We start from the raw sequence: 16,926 nt of genomic DNA, 5'->3' as shown, positions 1-16,926 counted from the left end.
CTTCTCCTCCACCCCCCGTACTGTCTCATGTGGAGTCCCTCAGGGCTCTGTCCTCGGTCCCCTCCTCTTCACCCTCTATATGCTCCCCCTTGGTGACATCATCCGCAGACATGGAGTTAACTTCCACATGTATGCGGATGACACCCAACTCTACCTTTCCTCCTCTACTCTCAACTCCACGACCACCGATGTCCTGACAGCCTGCCTGTCCGACATCGAGTCCTGGACGAGAGACAACTTTCTTCAGCTCAACGTGCGAAAAACCGAGGCCCTCCTGATTGGCTCACGTCAGCGCCTCCGCACCTCAGGCGCCGACACCATCAGCATCCAAGGCTGCACTCTCCACCTCTCAAAGCCAGTCAGGAACCTCGGCGTTTTGTTCGACCCTGAGCTGTCCTTTCTCCCTCACATCCACACCACAACTGGCACCACCTTCCATCACCTCCGGAACATCGCCAGACTACGGCACTACCTCACCCCTCACTCTGCTGAAACCCTGGTTCATGCCTTTATCACCTCAAGGCTGGACTATGGGAACTCTCTCCTCGCCGGCCTTCCCGCCACCTCCCTCCACAAGCTGCAGGTCATTCAGAACTCTGCAGCTCGTGTACTGTCCCGCACCAGGCTTCGGGACCACATCACTCCCACCCTCGCTCGCCTCCACTGGCTCCCCATCCCCCAGAGGATTGATTTCAAGATCCTCATCTTCACCTACAAGGCCATTCACGGCCTTGCTCCCTCCTACCTCTCCAACCTACTATCCCCCTACCTACCTGCCCGTACCCTCCGCTCCTCCGGCTCCGGTCTGCTCCACGTCCCCCGCCCCAATCGCCCTACCATTGGTGGTCGGGCCTTCAGCCTCTCAGCCCCGAGGCTCTGGAACTCTATCCCCCAGTGCCTTCGCCTTGCTTCCTCCCTTTCCTCCTTCAAGGCCGGTCTCAAAACCTTTCTCTTTGACCAAGCCTTCAGCTCCCCTCTCGACTCTCTTCCCCCTTCTCGCTCCCTCCCATCCCTCCCTCACCCTGACCATTTCCCCCTCCTCGCTCCCTCCCCTCCCCTCACCCTGACCATTTCCCCCCTGCTCGGGTCATGACCCAACTGTGCAGCGCCTTGGGACGTCCTCCTGACGTGAAAGGCGCTTTATAAATGGAATCTTGTTGTTGTTGTTGTTGTAGGATGTGTGTGTGTGTGTATGTGTTTGCCGAGGGTGTGTGTGTGTTGCCGAGGGTGTGTGGTGAATGTGTGTTTGCTGAGAGTGTGTGTGTATGTGTTTGCCAAGGGTGTGTTCGGTGTGTGTGTTTGCCTAGAGTGTGTGGTGTATGTGTGTTTACTGAGGGTGTGTGTGTGTTTGCTGTGGTGCCTGGTACCTGCAGGCTGCTTGCTGTGCTGGCGTGGTTATCGTACACGAGCACATCCACACTCAGCCCCCGCAGACTCTCGATGGCATTGGCATCACCATCCAGCTTGTAGCCATCCAAGTTCACTTGCCAAATCGGTCGCTGGCACTTGGTGCCATCCCACACCTGCAGCAATAGATAACCATCAGTCTCCTGCCATCGGCCATTTTTGAAGTCTGTTATTTAAAAATCCAATGCTATCAATGGCAAGCTATACGGTTTTAGCTGGTTAGACTCCAGCGGTTCCTCAACTCACACTCTGGGGTCCACAAGCCTTGTCTCTCCCCAACCTGTGACTAATACATTCCAGAATTAGGTAAGCAGAGCACGTCCCTCCAGGGAGAGTTTGCGCATTCCATTCCAGTCACAGGGACATTTCCATGGGTAGGTGGCAGGCAGCAGACAGGCAGACATATGGAGCTCAGAGTCTTGTTTGAATACAAGCATGGTGCTACAGGGTTTCTGCACTTGTTGGATTTGGCTGACTGAAAAAAAAACTCATGTGGCCCTATTTGATGACAGTGGAAACAGAGCTGGAAAATTGATATTTAGAAAAATAGCTGATAGTAATACCAATTATAACAAAAAATCTTTGTCATTAACACAGAGTTGAGACACCGCAAGGCGGTGCACAGGATATGCTGTAAAGTGTAGTGTCTCAAATGTTTTGTAGGCAAACGCGGCAACCAATTTGCACGAGGCAACGTCCAATTTGCATGCAGCCATAATGTGAGTGACCGATTTTATCTGGGGAATTGTCATCCAGGACACCAGGAGAGAGACACTTCCTTCTCTTTTCAAATAGCTCCACGGGATCTTTAACATCCAACTGAACAGGTACAGACAGTTTAACGTCTCTCCCTCTCTTTCACTGTCTTTCTCTCGCTCACTGTCTCTCTGGCTTACTGTCTCTCTCTCTCACTCACCGTCTCTCTCTCTCTCACTCACTATCTCCCTCTCTTGCGCGCTCTCTCATTGTCTCTCTCTCGTTCGCTCACCATCTCTCTCTCTCTCTCTCGCTCACTCTTTCTCTCTCTGTCACTATCTCTCTCATTCTCGATCACCATCTCTCTCGCTCATCCTCTCTCTCTCTCTCTCTCTCTCTCTCACTCACTCACTCACTGTCTCTCACTCATCGCGTCTCTCTCGCCCACGCGCTGTCTCTCTCTCTCTCCCCATCTCTCTCTCTCTATCGCTCACTGTATATCTTTCTCTCTCATTGTCTCTCTCACTCTCTCCCGCTCACCTTGAGCAGGACGGTGGAGGCTTCGAGCCGTGCCTTGGCCAGGAGCTGGCAGGTCAGGTCCAGATACTTGGTGTTTTGCTGAATATCTTTGAGCCGCAGTGTGTCTGGGGCCAGCAGGTTGGCCTTGGCCCAGCTCCGCAGCTCTCTAACTATCTTCCGGTCGGTGCTGGTGAACTGGTAACTCTTGCTGGCTGTGCGAGGGGTCACCCCAGCCTCCAGAGCTCCGTCAAAGGTCAGCGCAGAGAACCCCGGGCCATTTACACCCTGCAGGTCACCCTCATAACATTGTATCTAGAGAGACAGAGAGAGAAAGAGTGTGAGAGAGAGTAAGAGTGTGTGAAAGAGAGTCAGAGTATGTGAGAGAGAGTGTGTAAGAGAGTGTGTGAGAGATTGTGAGTGAGAGAGAGTGTGTTTGAAAGAGGGTGAGAGAGTGGGTGCGAGAGAGAGTGAGAGAGAGCGTGGTGAGCTGTCAGTGAGGGTTGGGACGTACCTTGAGCCTGTGGAAACGCACCACATCACCCACTTTGTAGATTTGGGGGAGCAGATCCAGGCTACCACTGAAGAGCACACAGTGTAGCCGAGCTGCGGACGGATCCACCAGGGTCAGAGTGGAGTAGAAATCTGCAACAGTGAGAAACAGGAAAACACCTGGTGAAATCGACAATGTCCATTTACTGTCGTTGTTATTGTGGAGAAGGAAGTCACATGATGAGCTGAATGGATTCTCTCCTCTCACTGCGGATTGCGGGGAGGAAAAAGGTGAGACAGCACGGTCAACACACCTCATTGCAACCCCCACTTTGAGCTCACAGTCTAGGCTGACTCTGTAGTACAGCGCTGTGGGGACACTGCATTGTCGGAAACGTTGTCCTTCAAATGAGACATTAAACTGACGTCCCATCTGTGCCAGTTCAGGTGGACGTTAAAGATCCTATTGGCACTATTAATAATAATTAGTAATAATAATAATTACCACATTATTTAGATGTCTCAAAGCGCTTCACGGAATATATTGGAAAATGGATTGACTGTAGTTTCTGGACGAACACAGCAAGCAGTCAGTTGCGCACAGCTGTGTCCCACAAACAGCCGGGGAGTGAGTGACCAATCTTAATTTGGGGGATTGTTGGCCAGGATACTGGGAGAAACTCCTTCTGTTTTCCAATTGTAACATTGGATCTTTAACATCCACCTGAAGAGGCGCATGATGGAGCCTCAGTTTAACTTCTCATCCAAAGGATGGCACCTCTAACAGTGCAACACATCCCCTGCACTGCTTTGGAGTGTCAGTCAAGATCGTGAGCTTGGAGTGTCAACCAACTCCCTGCTGTGGGCCTTCAACTTGAGGCCAAGTAAGCCAGGCTGAAAGGTCGCATCCTAGATTACATGGGGAACAGTGACCATCCTGTCAAAATTCGGTTATCATCATGGGGATGAGATGGCGAGCGAGCAATAGTGACCGGGTGAGTGAGTCAACACCAAGAGCTGCCTTCTCTCTGCATCATCACTTAAACTGCCCCCAACACCCCCTCCGAGAGAAAGAGACGTGCAAAGAGAAAGGTCTTCCTGTGCTCAGAGCAATTGGCCCACTTTACATCTGACTTTTACAAACAGCCATCATACTGACTTCATCAGTATTCAGTCTGTTCCAAGGCTCTGGGCTTCCAGCTCTGTTGAAGCCCAGTTTTGTCCAAATCCAGAAGAACAAAGTTTCGAATCCAGCATCAGAATCTTACAGGCTTGAAAGAGACAACAGCAACTTATATTTACACAGCGCCATCACAGAACATAATGATAACAATAATAATGATAATAATCCTTGCATTTGATATAGCCCCTTTATCATGTTGTTGCGACGTCTCAATGCACTTCACAGAATATATGTAAAGTCGATTGACTGTATATTTTGTGGGTGAAATGCAGGATTGCAATTGCACACAGCAGTGTCCCACAAACAAGAAGTGAATTGAGTGACCAAATATTTCTTTGAGGCATTATTATCCCCCCAGAAAGCGATTCATCAATCAACTAACAATCAGGTTCCTGTTTACTGCTCGGTAAACAGAGGTGTGTGGAGTAAGCAAACTTGCCTAAGGTTTTACCCCGCGCAGAATAGAACCCGGTCCTTTCACCAGCACGCTAACCATTATGCTACGAGACTCCAAGGTAATATCTCGGAGCGAGAGTGACTGTCAGAAGCTGAGCAAGAGAGAAACAACAACAACAACAAGATTCCATTTATAAAGCGCCTTTCACGTCAGGAGGACGTCCCAAGGCGCTGCACAGTTGGGTCATGACCCGAGCAGGGGGGAAATGGTCAGGGTGAGGGGAGGGAGGGAGCGAGGAGGGGGAAATGGTCAGGGTGAGGGAGGGAAGGGAGGGAGCGAGGAGGGGGAAGAGAGTCGAGAGGGAGCTGAAGGCTCAGTCAAAGAGAAAGGTTTTGAGACCGGCCTTGAAGGAGGAGAGGGAGGAAGCAAGGCGAAGGCACTGGGGGATAGAGTTCCAGAGCCCAGGGGCTGAGAGGCTGAAGGCCCGACCACCGATGGTAGGGAGGTTGGGGCGGGGGACGTGGAGCAGACCGGAGCCGGAGGAACAGAGGGTACGAGCAGGTAGGTAGGGGATAGTAGGTTGGAGAGGTAGGAGGGAGCAAGGCCGTGAATGGCCTTGTAGGTGAGGATGAGGATCTTGAAATCAATCCTCTGGGGGATGGGGAGCCAGTGGAGGGGGAATGGGAGGTGACCTTTGGCCAGATCACTTTATTATTGCCCTTCACTGTTGGGGTCTGTCAGAAAAGAGGAGTTTCTCTCTCCTGGTGTCCTGACTGACAATTGCCAGACAGAACTGCTCACTCACTTCATGGTTGTTTGTGGGATGTTGCTGTGTGCAAATTGGCTACATTTTGACTACAAAATACACAGTCATGAAGACGTTCCCCCTGATGTGAAAGGCACTATCAAATGCAGGTGAGAAGAGATTGTGGCCGGATCCTTCACTCACCTGTGCCTTTGCTGGGAACAGGCTGCTTGAAGAACTTCACCACTCCGTACACGTTGACTGTGAGGCCCTCCTTGACTTCATTCAGGGGGATGTAGACATAGTCCTGTGTGGCCAAGAGACAAGAGGGTGGGAGAATGACTGCAATTGAAAGAGAGGAGATCTCAGTTCAATTTGGCGTAAGCTACAGGAGAGCGAGGAAAGGGCAGGTAAATGGAACTGAAATTGCTCTTGTAAGAGCCGGCAAGGACACAAAGCCTGTGAATGTCAGCCTTTCAAAAACAAAAGCATTTATATAGCGGGGGACGTGAGCAAGTCAATGCTAATGGACAGTGGTGGTGAAGCTTTAATAGGTTGAAGAGGTAGAGAGCAGCAAGACTGTGGAGGGCTTTAAAGGTGAGGACAAGGATAACAAGAGGCCAAACTGGAATGTTCTCAAATGCCAACAACCACAACAATTTTCATTGTTGACGGAGCACTTTTCACGTAGTGCTACACAGTGACTGGGTTAGATGCCGAGCGAGGCGGAGAGGAGAAAGGGGAGGTAACTGTAAGCACAGTCAGATAGGTTTTAAGGAGGGAGTTTAAAGACATTTTGGGGAGAGGAGGAGGGGTGGCGAGACAGAGGGGGAGAGGGACGTAGTTACAGAGTTTAGAGACCGAGAGTTAGAGGGATGAGCACTCACACTCACACACAAGTTCTCTTGCAGTGCTGCAACCTGTCTGTGACATTATAAGGTTCAAGGATATTTTTTGTGTCAGCCTGGCTCAGTGATTGCGCTCTCGCCTTTGATTCAGAAGGTCATGGGTTCAAGCCACGTTGGGTGCTACATAAGGGGGGGCGGTTCCCCAATCGGTCGATCACTCGATCACTCTCGCGCATCATCAAAAAAGACAAGAGGAAGAAGCCATGGGACTCCGTGGTTATTTAGTATTGAAAACAAAGCCGGATACAGTCTTCAAATAAAAATTTATACTTTATTGTATAAACTGTGGCAACTATCACTCGTTCCTCTTGTTTTTATTGAGCATGTGCAACACACCACCTCATGGCCATCAAATGATGCAGACCCTGATCTAAGCTGACGCTCCAATGCATTGCTGGGGGTGGTGGGGGGGAGTTGCATTGTCGGTGGTGGAGTCCTTCGGATGAGATGCTAAACCGAGGTCCCACCTCCTTGTTCAGGTGGACGTTAAAGATCCCATGGCACTATATGCCAAAGGTGTATTCAGTTCAAGTGCAGGTACACTGTCAGCCTGGCTCACACTCACTACTCGAGTAAGAAGCTGGTGGGTTCAAGCCTCACAGGTGACTTTGATCTCACAGTCTAGGCTGACACAGGAGAGGAGCACTGCGTGGTTGGAGGGAATCTGAAAACCAGTTCAGTGTTAAAGGCAAGATATCAAAAGCAAAGATTTATTTATTTGCAGCAGAGCGATATCGAACTGCTACCCAAACATTAAGGTACGAGAGAGGGGAGTTTGTGCAAGTGGTGTATGTGTGAGTGTTAAAGATCCCGCGTCACTGTTCGAAAAGGGGAGTTTCTCTCTCCTGGTGTCCTGGCCAACAATCCCCCAAATAAAATTGGTCATTCACTCCATGGTTGTTTGGGTGACTTTGCTGTGCATAAATTGTGCTGCCACATTTGCCAACAAATACAGTTGTTCCATTTCACAGTAAATTCTGTGAAGTGCTTTGAGACGTCCTTTCAATATAAGGCACTATACCAAATCCAAATGCGAATAATATTATAGTTAAAGAATACAGGAACTCTGTGCCATGTCCTCATTCCTGAACCAAGGAGCAGTAGAACTGAGCAAGGCGACAAACATGTCCTGGAGGGGAGAAAAATAGACATTGCCGAAAAAAAAGTGAGCAAGAAAAGCACTCAGCAATAATTCTACAAGAAACAAAATCAATGTGGCAAAAATAGACTCACAGTCTCATCAGACCACATTGATTCCTCAAGACTGAGCGTCTCAACCACTGGGGAAGTGCTTTTATCTGAACAACACCAGCTATATTAACTGGGGAGAGCAACCGCCTAAATCTATCACTGGGAACAGAATAATCTGAGGTTGGTGCTCAATAGGACAGAATGTGTGTGTGCGGGGGAGGGAACACAAGTATAGAAGGACACCATTCAGCCCACCGCCTGTTCCACCAGTTTTTTGGAACATGTCAGCTTGGCTTGGTTGCTCGAACACTCGCCTCCGAGTCAGAATTATGTGGATTTGAGCCTCCATCTCAGTGACACTGAGCTCACAGTTCTAGTGCAGCCCTGGGGGGTGGGTAGCCCTGCATTGTCAGAAGTGCTGTCCTCTGGGTGAGACATTAAATCGACCATCCGTCTGTGCTTGTTCAGGTGGACATTAAAGCTCCTAAGGCACTCCTGGAAAAGAAAAGGGGGTTTCTCTCTCCCGGTGCCTTGGCCCCCAAATAAAACCACCACTCATTCCAGGCAGGGCGAAACCTTGGGCAAGTTTCCTTACTCCACACGCCTAATAATAATCCCTCCAAAAAAACCCAAACAATAATAAATTGGTCATTTTCAATCTACGACTGTTTGTGGGACACTGCTGTGCGCAATTGGCTGCCGCGTTCGCCCACAAATATACAGTCAATTCACTTTACAGTATATTCTGTGAAGCGCTTTGGGACGTCCTCCCGACGTGAAAAGCGCTATATCAAATATTAAATGCAAGGATTATTATTATTATTATTATGGCTGTTCTTGGAATGTTGCTGTGTGCAAATTGTCTGCCACATTTGTCTACAAAGTAAACAATCACAACACTTGAGTCCCTGTGCGGTAAGTTGAGACATTATGATTTTATGTTATAGGCGTTAGATACAGAGATCATTATTATTTTGTGTCCCATTTGCCAATGGTGTCATTTCAAGCACACATCGATGGAAGTGAGCTAGCTCAGCAAACCGGACCAAGGGAAAACACTTTACATTGAGACAAGCATGATGCTGATTCAGGGGCTCCCATGACTTGGGGACCCACAACTGTCTCCAAACCTCTCTCTTAGCCGCCAATTTCAAACCTCGAAGAGAACCAAGAGCTGAGCTCAGGAAGTGTTTTTTTCATGTAGAGGCTTGTGAGGATGTGGAGTGCTCTGCCCCAGAGATAGAATCAATAGATATGTTCAAAAATGGGACAGCCAGAGACTTGGGCAGTGGAAAGATTTAACAGGGACGATAAAGAGCGGGATATTGTGGTTAAAAGGTCTGCCAATAAAATGGCGGAATAGGCCAAAATGGCGCTCTCCTAATCCTATATAGAAGTTGACTTTGAAAGGAACTATCCAGAACAATTCTCTCAGATGCACTGGGACAGCAGAACAGTAGGACACCGGTCTAGGGTTGCAAAGCACAATTTCAAGACAGACCCCGGATGGTAAAGTAATTCACGTTGTGGCTGTTTGTGGGACTGCATGCAAGATGGCTGCTGCATTCGCCTACGCTCACACTCCAATCACTCGACTTCCCAGCTCTTCTCTCCACAAGAACTCCGCAGTTCATGTTCACTCGCACAGCAGGCTCTGCCAGGCTTTCCCCGTCCAATCCTCACCTGGCTTCTTCACTGGCTCCACATCCCCCAGAGGACCGAGGTTACAATCCTCGTCCTCACTTGTAAACATCTCCACGGCCTCACTGACTGTGCTTTCGGTCATCTTTTCCTGCAGCTCAATTGTTTAGCAGTGATTTCCTAGAGAGTTGGCCCCAGCTCTCGTTTACAGATTTAGCTATTGATCTGATGCAAACTCTCCAATGTGTGTCTGAGCGGATATCTAAATTCAATCTGAGCTCCACACGCTTGATCTGCGGCTAGTGAAAGTAGGTGTTACAGTAAATGAATGCCTGCAGCCCTGTCCACGCACAAAAGATGTCTCTTTGCCTCATTCAGCTCTCTGACTGTGATAAACCACGCAGCGGGGCGACTGAGGGAGCACGCAAGTCTCAGCCCACACAATCACAGCACAATCACCACGATCCACACACTTGGTATAAGCTTCCTTTCAGCCACACATCTAGTAGTTATGTGTCGTCTTATCCACATACCTGTTAAGTTTATGTCCTCTTATCCACATTCTGGATAACTATAATGTCCTCATATCTACATGCCTAGTGTTTGCTTATCCACATGCTCTGACAGTCACTCATGACAGCTCATACTATATTGCGATGCCCCTCAGGGTAGAGGCGGGGTGGGGTGCGGGGGAGAATCAATAACCCAATTGCACTTTTGTTGTTGTGGAGCTTGAACAATTCAGGATGTTGCTGAGGTTTGGATTCAATCACAAACCTCTGGCCTCTGAGGCTGGGAAGTTCTCTCTGACACGGGAGTCAGTGCTTCTCCACTTTCTAACAACAAACCATCCTCACATTCATACCTGGTTCATTTGACACACCGGCTCCCTAGCTCCAAAAACATCAACTTCAGATCCTCACCCTCTCCTCCAAATCACTTCTCACCTGAACACCTCGTTGCCTCTCTGACCTGCTCCTACCCCATTCCTCTGCCCTGCTCCCCCCCCCACCCCATACACACTTTGCTCAGCTAACACAGGCCTGCAGAGCCTTGGTCACCACCCCCTCCGTTTTCTCCCTCAATAAGCCTCCAACCCCATCACTGTGCAGCACTGCTCCAAGACGCTATCCAGCGAGAAGGACCTGTTGTTGTTCTTGACGCAGCGCTTCAGCACTTCAAAACATCTCAAAGCACTGTTAGTTACCAATTTATGCCGAGCAAGGTTCCCCCCATACAGCCCGGGGGGAATTTTATCTGGGGTGGGGGAGGGATTGTCATCCAGGACAATAGGAGAGAGAAACTCCTTCTCTTTTGACTTTCACGTGTGGGTTCAATCAAACCATGACAAGGCCCAGTTAACTTTATCCACACACACACACACACACATACATACACACACAGACTTTTAATATACTTGTGATGTCCCAAAAAACAGCTATGGAATGAATTGACCAATTTTATCTGGAGGATTGTTGGCCAGGACACCAGGAGAGAGAAACTCCCTTCTCTTTTCGAATAGTGACGCGGGATCTTTAACATTCACACATACACCACTCGCATAAACTCCCCTCTCTCGTACCGTAATGTTTTGGTAGCGCTCTGTAATGTTTTGGTAATGTTCGATAGCGCTCTGCTGCAAATAAATAATCCTTGCTTTCAATATATTGCCTGTAACACTGAAATGGTTTTCAAATACCCTCCGACCATGCAGTGCTCCCCGTCAGTGTCAGCTTAGACTGTGAGATCAAAGTCCCCAACATGGGGCTTGAACCCACAAGCTTCTGACTCAAGGAGAGAGAGCGAGTAACTGAACCAAGCTGACAGCGTTCACCACCCTTGACCTGAATACACCTTTGGCTGATTGGTGTCTGGCTGAATTTCAGATGAGTTATTGTATAGATTTACCTTGGTCCTCTGAACGATGGGGCCTTTAGTTCCCGTCACTGGAGGTCTTCCCAGTGTCTGCTCGTACACCTGGAGAACAAAACACCGGCTCAACATCAATAGTTTGTGTAAGTGTTTACATTTGTGTATGTGTACATGAGTGTGCGGGAGAGTGTGTGTGTGTGTGTGTTGGGTGTGTGTGTGTGCGTGCGGTGGGGGGAATTTACAACATTGAAAACAATGTCCTGCTCTGGCTCAGCCCCTTGCACCCAGAGCTTTACTGAAACGTAGGGGCTGAACTAACATGTAAAACCAATGGTCCCGGGAAGACCTATCGAGCTATCTGCAGACATGGTCCCTCTCTGACAGTGAATGCTAGAGTTGGTGATTTTTCATGCTCGATCTCGAGCCACACTTTGTCAGCCCCAGTATCTATTTTGCAGTCGCGATAAATAAAGCCCCGGAGTGTCTCTCTCTCTCTCTCTCTCTTTCTCAATGCTACGCTTGTCAGCTTCACATATTAAAGAGCAACGATGCACAATGAGAGATGTAGGCCTGCCAGTGAACAGATAACCGCAGGAAAATGTCAACAACTTCTTAAACAAGAGAATCATCCAAATTACCTAATTATGAAAATCCGAGCAAAACTGACAGGCTTATTTTATTGCACGGACCGACAGAGCTTGCGCTGCTCACATTGCAATACACGTAGCATCTCACTGAACACACAATATCACAGGCTGAGGCGAGAGAGCAGGGAATGGGATTAGAGTAGAGAGCTCCAGTGGGAGAGCGAGCAAGGATTAGTCACGATCCAGATTGGTTCACAGCGCTTACGCTTGAAATGTGTGGAAGTGCCTTACAGAAAACTGCTGTAGAGTGTAGTGACTGTGTAATTTGTAAGATAATGCAGCAGCCAATCTGGGCACAGGAACGTCCCACAAACAGCAATGAAGTGAATGATCAATTTTATTTGAGGGATTGCCGGGTAGGACACAGAGAGAGAAAAACTCCCTTCTCTTTTACAAATGTCCCGCGGGAACTTAAATGGCCATCTGAAAAGGCACAGACGGAGCCTCAGTTTAACGTCTCATCTGAGGGACGGCACCTCCGACAATGCGGCACTCCCCCAGTGCTGCACTGGAGTTCAGCCTGAAGCTCAAAGTCCCCGACGTTGGAGCTTGAACCACAACCTTTTGATTCAGAGACATGTGCAAACCAGAATTGTGAGAGGTAGGCACCGAGAAGACCTTCAGACTTTGTTGCCGACATTGAGGTGTACACTGATGACAAGTTACTCACAAACACTCTTGCTCCTGTCTGCTCTGAAAGCTCCAGCTGGAGTGTGTGACGTCCATCCTTGCTGAAGGTGGGAGAATGACTAACCTGGAAGCCAGTGATAGCCACGGTGACCTGGGAGACAGGGCAGGTAATGAGAGGTTCAGATGGTCACAGATACAGTCCATTGCAAAGCGCAAAATATCAATGATAATAACTGCGTGATCCCCATCTCGATCCCCATCTCACACAGGGTGTCACTCACATTGCATCGCTGACACCGTCTGTAACTCACACTGACTGATGACTCACACTCCCCCCACCCTCGCACTCCCCCCACCCCCTGTATATTCAGTCACTCACCCCTTGTTGAAGAGCAGGCTCACACTCGTCCACCAGGGACCCGAAAAGGAAGACATTGATTTGTTTTGAGCCAAGGGCCTCTTCAGAGGACTCTGGACACATACAGATATAGCCAGTGTTAGCAGAGAGAGAGAGATTCAGACAGTGTTACCAGAGAGAAAGAAAGAGAGAGAGAGAGATAGAGAGATACAGCTAGTGTTACCAGAGAGATAGAGTGAGAAAGAGAGAGAGAGATACAGCTAGTGTTACCAGAGAGATAGAGTGAGAAAGAGAGAGAGAGAGAGATACAGCTAGTGTTACCAGAGAGATAGAGTGAGAAAGAGAGAGAGATACAGCTAGTGTTACCAGAGAGACAGAGTGAGAAAGAGAGAGAGATACAGCTAGTGTTACCAGAGAGAGAGCGAGAGATACAGCTAGTGTTACCAAAGATAGAGTGAGAAAGACGAGAGAGATACAGCTAGTATTACTAGAGATAGAGTGAGAAAGAGAGAGAGAGATACAGCTAGTGTTACCAGAGATAGCGATAGAGAGAGAGAGAGTGAGAGAGAGAGACAGTCAGTATTATCGGAGAGATAGAGAAACACAGTGGCTAATTACCCTCTAACACAAGCTTGATCACTTTCTCCATGGTCCCAAGTTGATGTGGTGGATACCTCAGAAACACAGCACCCTGTGAAGAGAGATTTACATCAGTGACACAATGCAGAGACAGATAAACACTAACACACAGTGACACAGTGTAGAGAGAGGTAAACACTAACACACAGTGATACGGTGTAGAGACAGGTAAACTCCCCTACATGTGGGTACATTTACCTGAACAAACCTGTCGGCACAGTCCTGCCCCATCTGAAGTTTGTCCAGTTTGATGCTTTGTAGGTCAGGGGGCAGCTGTGCTCTGAAAGCCCCATCACACTCTCTCAGCACCTCCAGCGGCATGGCTGTCGAACATAACACATTCAAAATCAACCTGCATTCACACTGAAATTTCCACATCACATCTAGCCAGCACTTGTTGTCCAGGCTGACAATCCGGGGCAGGGGAGGGGGGGGCTGGAGGGAGGGCTACATCACCAGTGGTGCCATCATGAGACATTAAACCGAGGTCCCATCTTGTGCCCCGCTCAGGTGGACGTTAAAGATCCCGTGGCGCTATTGGAAAGGAGGAAGGAGTTTTTCTCTCCCGGTGTTACGGCCAACAATGCCCCAGAGAAAACGGAATCATTCACCTCATTGCTGTTTGCTGCCCATCGCTGTGCGCAAATTGGATGCTGAGTTTGCGTACAAATTTCACAGTCACTACACTTTGGGATGTTTCACCAATATGTGTTCAAAGACACCCGCCGTAACAAATGTCAGTCACATACACACAATAACTAACCTCAGTCACATACAACAACAACATAAAATTACATGTGTATAACGCCTTTCTGGTCAGGAGGATGTCCCAAGAAGCTGGACAGTCAGTGTTCGGGACCCGAGCTGGGGGTCGGGATCAGGGAGGGTGGATGGCAGAGGGGGAAGCAGGTTGATCGAAAGCACGATCGAAGAGGAGAGTCTTGAGATGGGTCTTGAAGGAGGCAAGGGAGGGGGCGAGGCGGAGGGACTGTGGGATGGAGTTCCAGAGGGTGGGGGCAGAGCGGCAGAAGGCCCGGCCGCCAATGGTGGGGCGGGCGAGGCGGTGGACGTGAAGCAGGCTGGAGCCCGCTGAGCAGAGGGTGCGAACTGGATGGTAGGGGGTTAGGAGGTCGTAGGCGTAGGGGGGAGCAAGCCCATGGAGGGCTTTGAAGGTGAGGACCAAGATCTTGAACTGTAACCTCTGTGTGATGGGAAGCCAGTAGAGTCGGGCGACATGGGAGTGAGAAGAGTCACCAAACCTGGTGCAGGAGAGGACACGGACTGCAGGGTTTTGGATGATCGGAAGCCTATGGAAGGAGGAGTTGGGGAGGTACAGATGTGTACATACAAAGGTACACACACACAGTAGTTAATGTCAGTCACACACACACTGTAACTAATGTCCGTCTCACGCACACACAATAACTAATGTCAGTCACTCAAACACAGTAACCAATGTCAGTCACACACACACTGTAACTAATGTCAGTCACACACACTGTAACCAGTGTCAGTCACACACACACTGTGACTAATGTCAGTCACACACACTGTAACTGATGTCAGTCATACACACACAGTAACTAATGTCAGTCGCACACACACTGTAAGTAATGTCAGTCACACACACACTGTAACTAATGTCAGTCACACAGATTGTAACCAATGTCAGTCACACACACACTGTAACTAATGTTAGTCACACCCACAGTAACTAATGTCAGTCACGTACAAACGTACACACAGTTGTTTACGTGCTGGGTGTTCAGTTCATTTCTTGCCGGACATTCACATTTTGATCTCTCTCACTCTCTCTCTCTCTCCAATAGCGACTGAACCATTAATCCTACTCTTTTAATAATAATAATAATAATCCTTACATTTTGATATAGCGCTTTTCACGTCGGGAGGACATCCTAAAGCGCTTCACAGAATATACTGTAAAGTGAATTGACTGTATATTTGTGGGCGAATGCGGCAGCCAATCGCGCACAGCAATGTCCCACAAACAGTCGTAGATTGAAAATGACCAATTTATTATTGTTTTTGTTTTTTTGGAGGGATTATTATTAGGCGTGTGGAGTAAGGAAACTTGCCCAAGGTTTCGCCCTGCCTGGAATTGAACTCAGGTCTCTTTTGCTCATGATCTGGAGGCCTGAATACCGAAAACTAACATCAGCAGCAAATCAATGTGCTTCCGCGTGTCTGTCTGAAATAATCGTTCGCAGAGCCTCTCTGCGGTGTGAGCCCTACGCTGGGAATTGTGAGCTCGGACACTCCAGCGCAGGAGGAGGATAATCCTTACCTTTTATCGTGTCATCAAAACATCTCAAAGCACTTCACAGGGGGTTCTGGAGTGAGCGGCTGCGTGTTTTGTGGGCGAGCGCGGGGGCCAATTCGTGCGACATCCCACAAACAGCCATGAAGTGAACGTGCGATTCTCTCCGGGGGATTGTCCAATATTCCCGCAGGATCTTTAACGTCCACCTGAACAGGGCACAGCTTTGGGGAGGGGCGGGGAAGGAGGGGGGGGGTCTCAGTTTAGTTTCCTCTGAAGGGGAGAGCGCCTCTGACAGCCCAGTCCAGCCCAGCACCTGTCGGCCTGGACCGCGAGCTCAACGTCTCAAACTCACACCTGTCTGGGAGTCGGAAACAATTTCCAACTCTTTCTTAAAAGAAGTTAAGAAACTTTTGCAGGCGCTTCTCTCTCGCTCTCGCTCTCTCCTTTCAGTTTATTTTTTTTTGGAGGGGGGGGGTCGTTGAGGCTGAAGCATGCAATCATTTTATTTATGTGTATGTATTCATGTGAGTGAGTGGGAGGGGGGGGGAGGGGGCTGGTGACTGTGAATACATCAGGAAGGGCTCTGTCTGAAGACAGTCACCGAACAACATCTGTAGGAATGTTCCCTAAAATGCACTTTTTCACTCGAAATGAACCTCGGCGACCAGTGCAATGGGGAGAACACAGAACATGACAAAACATGCACTCACCTATCTGCAAACCCACAGCCAGGGACTGAGATAAACCTCCAACCCGGAACTGATCAGGCACAGGGGCAGGACTCTGCTTGTCACTCACTCAACCTCCCTTTCCCCAGGCAGTGAGACACTGCAGAGAGCATTGCACTAACAGGCTGTGAGACTGCAGAGAGCATTGCACTAACAGGCAGTGAGACACTGCAGAGAGCATTGCACTAACAGGCTGTGAGACTGCAGAGAGCATTGCACTAACAGGCTGTGAGACTGCAGAGAGCATTGCACTAACAGGCTGTGAGACTGCAGAGAGCATTGCACTAACAGGCTGTGAGACTGCAGAGAGCATTGCACTAACAGGCTGTGAGACTGCAGAGAGCATTGCATTAACAGGCTGTGAGACTGCAGAGAGCATTGCACTAACAGGCTGTGAGACTGCAGAGAGCATTGCATTAACAGGCTGTGAGACACTGCAGAGAGCATTGCATTAACAGGCAGTGAGACACTGCAGAGAGCATTGCATTAACAGGCAGTGAGACACTGCAGAGAGCATTGCATTCACAGGCAGTGAGACCTCAGAGAACATTGTATTAACAGGCTGTGAGACACTGCAGAGAGCATTGCATTAACA

At 49.0% G+C, this 16,926-nt stretch overlaps 1 protein-coding gene across 1 annotated transcript in view; it reads right to left on the bottom strand.

Annotated features, from left to right (window-relative positions):
• Positions 1-16,357, bottom strand: part of pot1 (protection of telomeres 1 homolog) — a 29,390-nt gene extending 13,033 nt beyond the window's left edge. Inside the window, exons 1-10 of the mRNA XM_042335715.1 lie at positions 16,314-16,357; positions 13,521-13,645; positions 13,302-13,374; positions 12,705-12,796; positions 12,366-12,476; positions 11,085-11,153; positions 5,641-5,743; positions 3,134-3,264; positions 2,644-2,934; positions 1,368-1,523 (exon numbers count right to left, since the gene is read on the bottom strand). Of these exons, the coding sequence (XP_042191649.1) occupies positions 1,368-1,523; positions 2,644-2,934; positions 3,134-3,264; positions 5,641-5,743; positions 11,085-11,153; positions 12,366-12,476; positions 12,705-12,796; positions 13,302-13,374; positions 13,521-13,643 (1,149 nt within the window). The 5' untranslated portion in view covers positions 13,644-13,645; positions 16,314-16,357. The remainder of the gene's footprint in view (positions 1-1,367; positions 1,524-2,643; positions 2,935-3,133; positions 3,265-5,640; positions 5,744-11,084; positions 11,154-12,365; positions 12,477-12,704; positions 12,797-13,301; positions 13,375-13,520; positions 13,646-16,313) is intronic.
• Between the last annotated feature and the right edge of the window lie 569 nt (positions 16,358-16,926).

This window comes from Callorhinchus milii, unplaced genomic scaffold (assembly GCF_018977255.1).
Source record: "Callorhinchus milii isolate IMCB2004 unplaced genomic scaffold, IMCB_Cmil_1.0 Scaffold5, whole genome shotgun sequence".
Lineage (NCBI taxonomy): Eukaryota > Metazoa > Chordata > Chondrichthyes > Chimaeriformes > Callorhinchidae > Callorhinchus > Callorhinchus milii.
Note: the sequence above shows the minus strand (reverse complement) of the source record. Positions and strands in the feature narration are given on the sequence as shown.